Source organism: Chelonia mydas, chromosome 24, assembly GCF_015237465.2.
Source record: "Chelonia mydas isolate rCheMyd1 chromosome 24, rCheMyd1.pri.v2, whole genome shotgun sequence".
Classification (NCBI taxonomy): Eukaryota; Metazoa; Chordata; order Testudines; family Cheloniidae; genus Chelonia; species Chelonia mydas.
The window spans coordinates 14318844-14331122 of record NC_051264.2 but is presented as its reverse complement, the minus strand read 5'-3'; the positions used below and the strand labels follow the sequence as shown (position 1 = coordinate 14331122).

The following is a 12279-nucleotide window of genomic DNA, read 5'->3' as shown; positions in this document are numbered from 1 at the left end:
AGAGAGAGAAGGTGACAAACTGTTAGTCAATTACTCTTTAAAAACTAATTATTTCCTGTTCACTTCACTGTAGGTTGAGGACAGGACCTGTATGCGCGTGTGTCTGGGTGCACCTACGAATCTGTGTGTGTGCATCCGTGTGCGTGTCTGCACGCATGTTGTGACAGGCTCCTCTTTCCCCACCCCTGCCTCTCACCCGAGTCCCAATCCCCTCACCTACAGCTGGGCCTCATTTATTCGTGTGCATGAGAAATCACAAGCTGGAGTGGCCCTGGGAGATGCGCTGTAGGTTGGTCCCAGTGCATGTTACTGGGAGGCAAAGCTTAATAGTGAGCTCAGAAGGTCCCCTGGTAGGAAGGGGGGTTGGGAGGGACGGGTCAGACACTCATAGAAGATCAGGGTTGGAAGGGACCTCAGGAGATCATCTAGTCCAACCCCCTGCTCAAAGCAGGACCAATCCCCAATTTTTGCCCCAGATCCCTAAATGGCCCCCTCCAGGATTGAGCTCGCAACCCCGGGTTTAGCAGGCCAATGCTCAAACCACTGAGCTATCCCTCTCCCCCACTCCCTAGGTGCTACTAGAGAGAGCCCGTCCCTTTGCCCTGCCATGAGTACTGCTAACTTCCCTTTGTTCCAGGTGTTTGGATGACACCGGCTCCCCCGAGCCCTGCAGCGACCCCCTGGAGTTTGAAGAGCTCTGCGGGACCCTGACTAGCCAATCGGGACCGTTTGCCGAGTGCCACTGGCATGTGGACCCTGCCCCATTTTACTCCTCCTGCCTGTACGACATATGCCACTACGGGACGGCCAATGGGATGCTGTGCATGGCCATCGCCTCCTACGAAGAGCTGTGCAGCCTTCAGGGGATACGTGTTGGCGCGTGGAGACCGTCTGCGCAGTGCCGTGAGCACCAGTCCCACCTGCAGGCCCGGGGGGAGAGCACTGGGTTGGGGAATTTGGGAGGGTGAGGCGTTGGCACTATTGAGATTGAGCCTGAAATCTTGGAGGAGCCATAAAGCCAATGACCTGATCCCCCGTAGTCATTAAAACCCTTTTTGGGTTTTGTCCTAGTCACATCCCCATTTGGGTATTTACATTCTTCCTCCTCCATTCTCAAACAAGGATTCTCCTTCCCTTGCTGCCACAAATACTGTGCAGTGTTTCCATAGGCTGTCACGTAGTCGCTGCACCTCACCCCAGACGTGGCTGCATTTCAGCACCGCGTGAACAATCCCTGTACAGTATTTGTGTGGCTGCTAAAACAACCGCTGGGTCCCACTCCTGAACTGGCTGCATGTCAGCACTGGCAGAGCCGCGTCGCTCTGTGATTGCTAGCCTGCCGCTGTGCCCCTCCCCAGAAGTGGCCATGTTTCAGCCCCAATGAGCGGTCCCTGTGCTATTAATCTGCTGCCTGCACCCAGCCCAGGGGAGCTGTATGCCAGCGTGAGCTGTGGGAACTCTGTGTAATTTGCAAAGTGCTTTTTGATGCGTTGAACTGGAAAGGCTCGAGAAACGCAGAGGTTGCCCTTAGAAATACAGGGGGTTGGGCAGATCAGAGAACAGCTGCAGATACAATCTACAGGTCGGCTTTGCTGCTGCTAAACTCTGATTCCCTCTGCAGCTGCGAGTGACCCGTGCCTTGGTCTGGCCTGCGGGGAGAACGAGTGGTGTGGAGAGCAGGCAGGGAGATGGGGCTGTTACTGCTACAGAGCTTCTGAGCCCATCCAAGTGGCTGACTATGGTAAAGAGCAATTTCTGGTCCCTTCCTCTGTCCAGATTTCCGCTGACACTCAAGGCACGGAAATCTATCCAAGGGAACAGTCGCCGGCCGGGCTATGTCTGCCGCGAATGCCTTGGCTCAGTGAACTGGGGCAGCACTGGGACAGCAGATTTCCCAAGATTACTTCTCTCATCACACAGCGTGAGGGCAGTGATTTGAGCCAAAGAGCGGGGGCAAGGAGCTTGGCACGGGGTTGTTCTGGGAAAGAGTTGGCAACACAGGTGACTCTGGGCTCTGATTCTGGCCCCGGCTCCCCATGTGTCTCCTAAATATCCTGAGCCTTTGTCATCCCAGGCGGAAAACAGGGTAGAAGGTGAGGCTGCTCGGGGGAGGGGAGGAGACGGGACCTCCAGATTCAGATTGGGAGCCAGCTGTCTCCCCCTCCAAGCCCCCGTCGTCTGCCCGCTCCCCCTCTGCAGCTGGCTCCCAATCCTGGCCATTAGGGGTCTCCCTGCAGTGCCCAGCGCGTGCCGGGCCTCTCAGCCACCGTGGGCGAGTTCTCGGAGATCTCATTGACGTGGGATTCCCAGGCACATGGAGCGTCTCCTCTTGTCCTGTGGGCTTGCAGCTCCGCAGCGCAGCTGGTCTCCGCCTGGCATGCGAGGAACCAGGGCACAGCCCCAGCCACGCCTAGAGAGGCTGCGTGGGACGGGCTCTGCCATGTACCTGTTCTCACTTCCCTTCCAGACTACCAGCTGGCCTGCAGGGGCGGTAACAGCTCAGTGTCCCTGTCCCGCTGCCTGCTCTTCTCCGACGGCTTCCCCTCGGAGGCCTTGCACCTGGCCGACCCCAGCTGCACCGGCACCCTCGTCAGGGAGAGACTTGTCTTCTACTTCAACAGCACACAGCAGAGCTGCGGGACCACGGTGACGGTGAGGAGGAGGCTGGCGACTGGTCACAGCGCGCGGCCACGGGCACGCCCGCCCGCCCCTACCCGCGCGCGGCCATGGACACGCCCGCCCGCCCCTACCCGCACACGGCCACGGGCACGCCCGCCCGCCCTTACCCGCACACGGCCACGGGCACACCCGTCCGCCCCAACCCGTGCGCGGCCACATGTACCAACACATGGCCATGTGCACACCTGTGCACCCCGACCAGCACACAGCCATGTGCACGTGCACCAACATATGACCACGTAACACACCCACACGCGCCTACCAAAACATGGCCACATGAATATGCACCAGCACACAGCCATGTGCACAAGCACATGGCCACATGTACACCCCCACACACGTACCAACCCATGGCCCTGTGCACAGCCCCTGCCAACACACTGCCCCTGCACACATGCACAGTGCCACCGGTGCATAGACACAAACCCGAACACACTTCCACATATCCAGACCGCCCCCCGCCCCCACAGACTAGCTTTCACACGCACAAACCCACACTCACTGGAACGAGTCATCCCTACACACCATCCCACACCTGCACCAGGGCACGCTGACATGGTGTCACACGAGTGCCTGCATGAGGATGCACACCTCCACAGGGTCACACAGCCAAGCACATCTTCAAACACGAGTCAACACGCTGGCCCCCCGCTCCGGCATGCACCCCCCTCCCACTCCCCAGTCCAGTGGGCACTCACCAGGCGGGTAGGAGAGAGAAGGGTGGTGACAAGTGATGTGCGTTCTGTGCAAAAGAGGAGTGTGCCATGGGTGCCCTGCCGTGGCGGGAAGAGTGACGTGGATCCTGGGCATGGAGGGATTCGACTCTCACCACTGCTGCTGCTTCTGTGCCCCCCACAGGTCAACGCCACCCATGCCACTTACTCCAACGAGGTGCAGGGCCGGGTGGGCAACACCTATGGAGGGATGATCAGCCGGGACAGGCTCCTCTTCTTGCACTTCTCCTGCGCCCAGCCACTGAGCTTCAACCTGTCCATCCCAATGGCCATCCAGCCCATACAGGAGTGAGTAGGGCCGCAGGAGCCAGCAGGAGACTGGGCGCCCCTCCTCAGTGCCACCTGCTGCTGCTGATTTCGGGAGCCCCCTGCAGCCTTCTGCCTTTGGCCCTCAGTGCCCCACCTCACAGCCCACAGCACTGCTTCCACCCTGCGGCTTCGCAGGATTCCTTGCACAGCACCACTTCCCACCACCCCTGGGTCCCACCCCGCTTTGGCTGCACCGGTTCCCACGACCCCTGGGTCCTGCCCCCTTGTGCCAGTTCCTGCAACCCCCTGGGTCCCGCCCCCACTTGCACTGCACCGGTTCCCAGGACTCCTGGGTCCTGCCCCCTTGTGCCAGTTCCTGCAACCCCCTGAGACCCACCCCCCTAACACTGTGCTGGTTCCCAAGGACCCTGAATCCACCTATCTTGCACCGCACCATTCCTGTGACCCCTGGGTGCACCTGCCTTGCACTGTGCCATTCCTATGACTCTTGGTCCCACATCCCCTTGAACCACTCTGGTTCACATGCCCCTTTGTTCCCACATCCCCTTGCTCACACTGGTCCTGTGACCTCTGGTTCCCACCTCCCCTAGCACCCTGCTGATTCCCATGTACCCTTGAACTGTGCTGGTTCCTGTGACCCCTTGTTCTCCTGCCCCTTTGCACCATGCTGGTTCCTGCCCCCCGTTCCTTGCAGCTCCTGGCACTTCATCAGTTCCCACAACCCCTTAAAGCTGCATTTGCCCACTGGTGCCACTAATGTCCCACCCTGCCGCAGACACGTTACTTTTCTTCTCTAGCCTCCATCGAGTGTTGTCTCTCTCTTCTGTTCTCACCTTCTTCCATAGTGTCGTTAACTCAACCCTCCCCTCCGGCCAAGGGAGCTACCTGACCACCATGGTCCTGTACCAAGACCCTCGATACAGCAAACCCTTCACCCAGAGCCCCATCCCACTCACTGTCAACCACAGGGTCTACGTGGACATCAGGGTTTCGGGGTTGGACCCCAGCCATTTTGTGCTGACCTTGTCATCGTGCTGGGCCACTCCGGACCGAGACCCCTCCTCCAGCATCCGATGGGATCTCATCACCAACCAGTGAGCAGCTGGCCCTTCTGCTTCACATCACCTAGCAGAGAGGGGATGGGGGGTGAGGGGTACAGAACAGGGGGTCTGGGCGACAGGACCCCTGGGTTCTATCCCTGGCTCTGGGAGGGGTGTGAGACCTAGTGGGTTAGAAGGGGGAGCTGGGAGTCCGGACTCCTGGGTTCTATCCCCAGCTCTGGGAGGGGATTGGGGCATGGTGGGTTGGGGTGAGGGGGCTGAAAGTCCTGACTTCTGGGTTCTAACACTACGCTGGGCACGGAGGAAGCTGCAGTAGGCAAGTAGAGCTGGCTAACAGTGTCCAACCTGCTGCTTGCTGTTTAGTGCCATGTCTGGTTGACCCCTGTGCCCTGTCCCGCACCCAGGTGCCCCAGCCTGCGAGATGGCACAGTGACAATCGAGGAGGACGGCGTCTCCACCATCAGCCGCTTCTCCTTCAATGTCTTCGAGTTCATCCCAGACTTAGAGCTGGTGTATCTGCACTGCCGCGTCCGGCTCTGCAGCCCCCAGGCGGCCACATGCACCATGGTGAGTGAGCACGTGGGCAGACGAGCCAGGGGCAAAGAGACCCTCCCCCTCCACACCAGGGAGGGGATCTGCTCTGAGACTCCTTGGGAAACCTCCCCAGTGGCGCTAAGTGGCTTGGTGCAGCACAGGGCAGCCCTGGGTGGGCAAGAGACCGTGCTCTCAGCCTGGTCCACATGCAGCACCAAGGGACAAACCCAGACCAGGGCCCTGTCCAGATGTGGGGCTGAGTGTGACCGTGGAAACCCCCTCGGTGTAGAGGGGAGCAGCTCCTGCCAGGTCCTCCTTGTGTGGTAGGATGGGGCCTGCAGTGCATCCCTGTGCCTTGTGAGCCATCCCGTGCAGCACTGTCATGCTGCTGTGCCCCAGCTGTCCCACCCCAGAGGTGGCTGCAGCCCAGTGCCAGGCAAGCTGTCCCCAGCAGAGTTGCCATGTGGCTGGGACCCAGCTGCCCCTCCCCAGAGGTGGCGGCATTCCCACATAAACAGGCTGCAAGGTGCTTTGCAGTGCTGTCTGAGCCTCTGTGCCAAGGAGCCTCTTGCTACCCCCGTGCTGGGTGACTCCAGAGTGCCCCCTAGTGCTCAGTGCAGTGACAAGGCTCTGTTCTCCCCCTGCAGCACTGCGCCAGGCCGGGCTCTGCTGTGCAGGGCAGGAAGCCTCCATCGGGGGTCGTGTCCGCTGGCCCTTTCCTGAAGTACGACGAAGCTGCCGACCAAGGTGATTTGCAGCTGGCGCAGGCTCTGGTGCTGCCAGATGCCATCTGGGTTTGACGCTCAGGGTCTCCCTGGGGCAAGGGCCAGCTGCTCAGTGAGTTTACCTGCAGTCCCAGGACACGCCTGTAGAGGGCAGGGGACACGCAGCTTTTCAGCCCCGAGATCAGAGCAGGAGTCTGGGGCGTCTGCCCCGGGGCCAGGAGCCCCCATTTGTCCATGTGTCGGACCAGCCAATTGGCTGGTCTCTGGTGCAGAGAGACCCAAGTGCTGGCACCACAGAGCCTTGCTGAATGGCACCGGCCAAGCTGGGGGGAGCCCAGACATGGAATGACGGGAGTGATCAGTCTGGGGATTGAGGGGCGTTGGCAGAGCTGTGGGGGGAGGGGGGAAAGACTGGGGCTGGGATAGCAGTGGCTGCGGGCCGGGAGTGAGGGGCACCAGCCACGCTGTTGTGGGGAACCCAGGGCTGGGATAGCAGGGGCTGCGGGCCGGGAGTGAGGGGCACCAGCCACGCTGTTGTGGGGAACCCAGGGCTGGGATAGCAGGGGCTGCAGGCCGGGAGTGAGGGGCACCAGCCACGCTGTTGTGGGGAACCCAGGGCTGGGATAGCAGGGGCTGCAGGCCGGGAGTGAGGGGCACCAGCCACGCTGTTGTGGGGAACCCAGGGCTGGGATAGCAGGGGCTGCGGGCCGGGAGTGAGGGGCACCAGCCGCGCTGTTGTGGGGAACCCAGGGCTGGGATAGCAGGGGCTGCGGGCCGGGAGTGAGGGGCACCAGCCGCGCTGTGGGGAACCCAGGGCTGGGATAGCAGGGGCTGCGGGCCGGGAGTGAGGGGCACCAGCTGCGCTGTGGGGAACCCAGGGCTGGGATAGCAGGGGCTGCGGGCCGGGAGTGAGGGGCACCAGCCGCGCTGTTGTGGGGAACCCAGGGCTGGGATAGCAGGGGCTGCGGGCCGGGAGTGAGGGGCACCAGCCGCGCTGTGGGGAACCCAGGGCTGGGATAGCAGGGGCTGCGGGCCGGGAGTGAGGGGCACCAGCCGCGCTGTGGGGAACCCAGGGCTGGGATAGCAGGGGCTGCGGGCCGGGAGTGAGGGGCACCAGCCACGCTGTTGTGGGGAACCCAGGGCTGGGATAGCAGGGGCTGCGGGCCGGGAGTGAGGGGCACCAGCCGCGCTGTGGGGAACCCAGGGCTGGGATAGCAGGGGCTGCGGGCCGGGAGTGAGGGGCACCAGCCACGCTGTTGTGGGGAACCCAGGGCTGGGATAGCAGGGGCTGCGGGCCGGGAGTGGGGGGCACCAGCCGCACTGTGGGGAACCCAGGGCTAGGATAGCAGGGGCTGCGGGCCGGGAGTGAGGGGCACCAGCCGCGCTGTTGTGGGGAACCCAGGGCTGGGATAGCAGGGGCTGCGGGCCGGGAGTGAGGGGGCACCAGCCACGCTGTTGTGGGGAACCCAGGGCTGGGATAGCAGGGGCTGCAGGTCGGGAGTGGGGGGCACCAGCCGCACTGTGGGGAACCCAGGGCTAGGATAGCAGGGGCTGCGGGCCGGGAGTGGGGGGCACCAGCCGCACTGTTGTGGGGAACCCAGGGCTGGGATAGCAGGGGCTGCGGGCCGGGAGTGGGGGGCACCAGCTGCGCCGTGGGGAACCCAGGGCTGGGATAGCAGGGGCTGCGGGCCGGGAGTGAGGGGCACCAGCCGCGCTGTGGGGAACCCAGGGCTGGGATAGCAGGGGCTGCGGGCCGGGAGTGGGGGGCACCAGCCACGCTGTTGTGGGGAACCCAGGGCTGGGATAGCAGGGGCTGCGGGTCGGGAGTGAGGGGCACCAGCCGCGCTGTGGGGAACCCAGGGCTGGGATAGCAGGGGCTGCGGGCCGGGAGTGGGGGGCACCAGTCGCACTGTTGTGGGGAACCCAGGGCTGGGATAGCAGTGGCTGCGGGCCGGGAGTGGGGGGCACCAGCCGCGCTGTGGGGAACCCAGGGCTGGGATAGCAGGGGCTGCGGGCCGGGAGTGAGGGGCACCAGCCGCACTGTTGTGGGGAACCCAGGGCTGGGATAGCAGGGGCTGCGGGCCGGGAGTGAGGGGCACCAGCCGCGCTGTGGGGAACCCAGGGCTGGGATAGCAGGGGCTGCGGGCCGGGAGTGGGGGGCACCAGCCGCACTGTTGTGGGGAACCCAGGGCTGGGATAGCAGGGGCTGCGGGCCGGGAGTGGGGGGCACCAGCCGCGCTGTGGGGAACCCAGGGCTGGGATAGCAGGGGCTGCGGGCCGGGAGTGGGGGGCACCAGCCGCACTGTTGTGGGGAACCCAGGGCTGGGATAGCAGGGGCTGCGGGCCGGGAGTGGGGGGCACCAGCCGCGCTGTGGGGAACCCAGGGCTGGGATAGCAGGGGCTGTGGGCCGGGAGTGAGGGGCACCAGCCGCACTGTTGTGGGGAACCCAGGACTGGGATAGCAGGGGCTGCGGGCCGGGAGTGGGGGGCACCAGCCGCGCTGTGGGGAACCCAGGGCTGGGATAGCAGGGGCTGCGGGCCGGGAGTGGGGGGCACCAGCCGCGCTGTGGGGAACCCAGGGCTGGGATAGCAGGGGCTGCGGGCCGGGAGTGGGGGGCACCAGCCGTGCTGGGTCTCGTTATCTCCCCACCCTCAGGCCAAGCGCCTTATGGGCCTGGCTTTTTTCCCCTCCCTCTGATCCACTCCCCCATCCCTGGTGGCTCAGGCCCTTGCTGGGACCCCAGCCCCGGGGGGACTCTGCCCCTCACAGTGCCCCCCCCCGTCCGGTGAGGTGAAATGACATCTCTGCCTCTCTCTTTGCAGGTCTGCAGCTGGCCAGCGGGAGCCCTCGCTCTCCCACCGGCTCCCCACTCCTGCAGCTGCTGCTCAGCACCTCCTGCCTGCTCCTTGCTAGAGCCCCCTGAGCCGGGGCCCAGGGCCAGGCCTGGGCAGGGGGTTCGAGGTGCAAGGCCTCAGGGAGCCCTGGGAGGGCAGGCAGGGGGTGGCCAGGCAGGCAGGCAGCCAGTCAGTGCTCTGGGAAGAGGGGCTGAGCTGGTCCCCTGCCCCCCAGCACCCTCACGGGGACCGAGTGAGGCCACAGCCCTAGCAGGTGAAGGAGGAGCCTGGGAGAACCAAGGGAATCCCAGTGCCCCCAGCCTGCCTGCCCCCTCTACGGTACGGGGTGAATAAAGTGAGTGCGAGAATCTCTGGGCTGTGACTAGTAGCCTGGCGTCGCCACAACAGGGCAGGGGGCTGGCAGGGGGGGCTGGGAGCCAGGACTCCTGGGTTCTATCTCCAGCTCTGGGAGGGGAGGGGGTCTGATGGTCAGAGTGGGGGGCGGGGCTAGGACCCAGGATTCCTGGGTTCTGATCCCAGCTCTAGCTGTGACCTTGGTCAGGTCCTTTCCCCTCGGTGCCTCTCTGCCCCTCCATGAAATGAGGATGATGAACGGACCCGTCTTTGGTGGGGGAGGCTCCGCGGCTGCCTGTGACTGGCTGTGGGCCCCTCGCCCGCCCTGGGAGCGGGGCTCGGGCTGCCAGTCACGCGCCAGTCCCCTCGTGGCAGGGGTGGCCGGGGGCTCCACGACTGGACGTCCCTGCACTGTGTGCCCCAGCGCCCGTGCTTAGCCGCCAGGCGCTCCCCAACAAACCCACCTGCCAGCAGCCCTACAGTAACAAACCCCTCCCCCAGCAACACAAACCCGCCCCCCAGCAGCCCTACACTAACAAACCCCTCCCCCAGCAACACAAACCTGCCCCCCAGCAGCCCTACACTAACAAACCCCTCCCCCAGCAACACAAACCCGCCCCCCAGCAGCCCTACACTAACAAACCCCTCCTCCAGCAACAAACCCGCCCCCGCCAGCAGCCCTACACTGACAAACCCCTCCCCCAGCAACACAAACCCGCCCCCCAGCAGCCCTACACTAACAAACCCCTCCCCCAGCAACACAAACCTGCCCCCCAGCAGCCCTACACTAACAAACCCCTCCCCCAGCAACAACAAACCCGCCCCCCAGCAGCCCTACACTAACAAACCCCTCCCCCAGCAACACAAACCCGCCCCCCAGCAGCCCTACACTAACAAACCCCTCCCCCAGCAACACAAACCTGCCCCCAACAGCAGCCCTACACTGACAAACCCCTCCCCCAGCAACACAAACCTGCCCCCAACAGCAGCCCTACACTGACAAACCCCTCCCCCAGCAACACAAACCTGCCCCCCAGCAGCCCTACACTAACAAACCCCTCCCCCAGCAACAACAAACCCGCCCCCCAGCAGCCCTACACAAACAACCCCCACCCCCAGCAACAACAAACCCGCCCCCCAGCAGCCCTACACTAACAAACCCCTCCCCCAGCAACACAAACCCGCCCCCGCCAGCAGCCCTACACAAACAACCCCCTCCCCAGCAACAAACCCGCCCCCCAGCAGCCCTACACTAACAAACCCCTCCACCAGCAACAACAAACCCGCCCCCGCCAGCAGCCCTACACAAACGAACCCCTCCCCCAGCAACAACAAACCCGCCCCCCAGCAGCCCTACACTAACAAACCCCTCCCCCAGCAACACAAACCCGCCCCCCAGCAGCCCTACACAAACAAACCCCTCCACCAGCAACAAACCCGCCCCCCAGCAGCCCTACACTAACAAACCCCTCCCCCAGCAACAACAAACCCGCCCCCCAGCAGCCCTACACTAACAAACCCCTCCACCAGCAACACAAACCCGCCCCCCAGCAGCCCTACACTAACAAACCCCTCCCCCAGCAACAACAAACCCGCCCCCAACAGCAGCCCTACATTAACAAACCCCTCCCCAGCAACAACAAACCCGCCCCCCAGCAGCCCTACACAAACAACCCCCTCCCCCAGCAACAAACCCGCCCCCCAGCAGCCCTACACTAACAAACCCCTCCCCCAGCAACACAAACCTGCCCCCCAGCAGCCCTACACTAACAAACCCCTCCCCCAGCAACAACAAACCCGCCCCCCAGCAGCCCTACACTAACAAACCCCTCCCCCAGCAACACAAACCCGCCCCCCAGCAGCCCTACACTACCAAACCCCTCCCCCAGCAACACAAACCCGCCCCCCCAGCAGCCCTACACTAACAAACCCCTCGCCCAGCAACAACAAACCCCTCCCCCAGCAACACAAACCCGCCCCCAGCAGCCCTACACTACAAACCCCTCCCCCAGCAACAACAAACCCCTCCCCCAGCAACACAAACCCGCCCCCCCAGCAGCCCTACACTAACAAACCCCTCCCCCAGCAACACAAACCCGCCCCCCAGCAGCCCTACACTAACAAACCCCTCCCCCAGCAACAAACCCGCCCCCCAGCAGCCCTACACTAACAAACCCCTCCCCCAGCAACACAAACCCGCCCCCAACAGCAGCCCTACACTGACAAACCCCTCCCCCAGCAACACAAACCTGCCCCCAACAGCAGCCCTACACTGACAAACCCCTCCCCCAGCAACACAAACCTGCCCCCCAGCAGCCCTACACTAACAAACCCCTCCCCCAGCAACAACAAACCCGCCCCCCAGCAGCCCTACACAAACAACCCCCTCCCCCAGCAACAACAAACCCGCCCCCCAGCAGCCCTACACTAACAAACCCCTCCCCCAGCAACACAAACCCGCCCCCCAGCAGCCCTACACAACAAACCCCTCCACCAGCAACAAACCCGCCCCCCAGCAGCCCTACACTAACAAACCCCTCCCCCAGCAACAACAAACCCGCCCCCCCAGCAGCCCTACACTAACAAACCCCTCCACCAGCAACACAAACCCGCCCCCCAGCAGCCCTACACTAACAAACCCCTCCCCCAGCAACAACAAACCCGCCCCCAACAGCAGCCCTACATTAACAAACCCCTCCCCCAGCAACAACAAACCCGCCCCCCAGCAGCCCTACACAAACAACCCCCTCCCCCAGCAACAAACCCGCCCCCCAGCAGCCCTACACTAACACACCCCTCCCCCAGCAACACAAACCTGCCCCCCAGCAGCCCTACACTAACAAACCCCTCCCCCACCAACAACAAACCCGCCCCCCAGCAGCCCTACACTAACAAACCCCTCCCCAGCAACACAAACCCGCCCCCCAGCAGCCCTACACTAACAAACCCCTCCCCCAGCAACACAAACCCGCCCCCCAGCAGCCCTACACTAACAAACCCCTCGCCCAGCAACAACAAACCCCTCCCCCAGCAACACAAACCCCGCCCCCAGCAGCCCTACACTACAAACCCCTCCCCAGCAACAAC

General features: G+C 63.6%; 1 protein-coding gene across 1 annotated transcript; it reads left to right on the top strand.

Moving 5' to 3' along the window:
• Positions 1-799: 799 nt before the first annotated feature.
• LOC122463759 (alpha-tectorin-like) lies at positions 800-9335 on the top strand. Its single transcript, XM_043535406.1, has 8 exons — positions 800-903; positions 1622-1741; positions 2468-2652; positions 3538-3701; positions 4529-4777; positions 5149-5311; positions 5926-6025; positions 8827-9335. Exons 1-8 carry the CDS (start codon positions 816-818, stop codon positions 8925-8927), a joined length of 1170 nt encoding a protein of 389 aa, XP_043391341.1. The 5' UTR covers positions 800-815; the 3' UTR covers positions 8928-9335.
• Positions 9336-12279: the final 2944 nt, after the last annotated feature.

Coding starts and splice junctions, on each gene's coding strand:
- LOC122463759 (XM_043535406.1), top strand. CDS start 816: ATGCTGTGCATGGCCATCGCCTCCTACGAAGAGCTGTGCAGCCTTCAG. Junction 904..1,621: donor GAGACCGTCTGCGCAGTGCC/GTGAGCACCAGT, acceptor TTCCCTCTGCAG/CTGCGAGTGACCCGTGCCTT. Junction 3,702..4,528: donor GCCATCCAGCCCATACAGGA/GTGAGTAGGGCC, acceptor CTTCTTCCATAG/TGTCGTTAACTCAACCCTCC.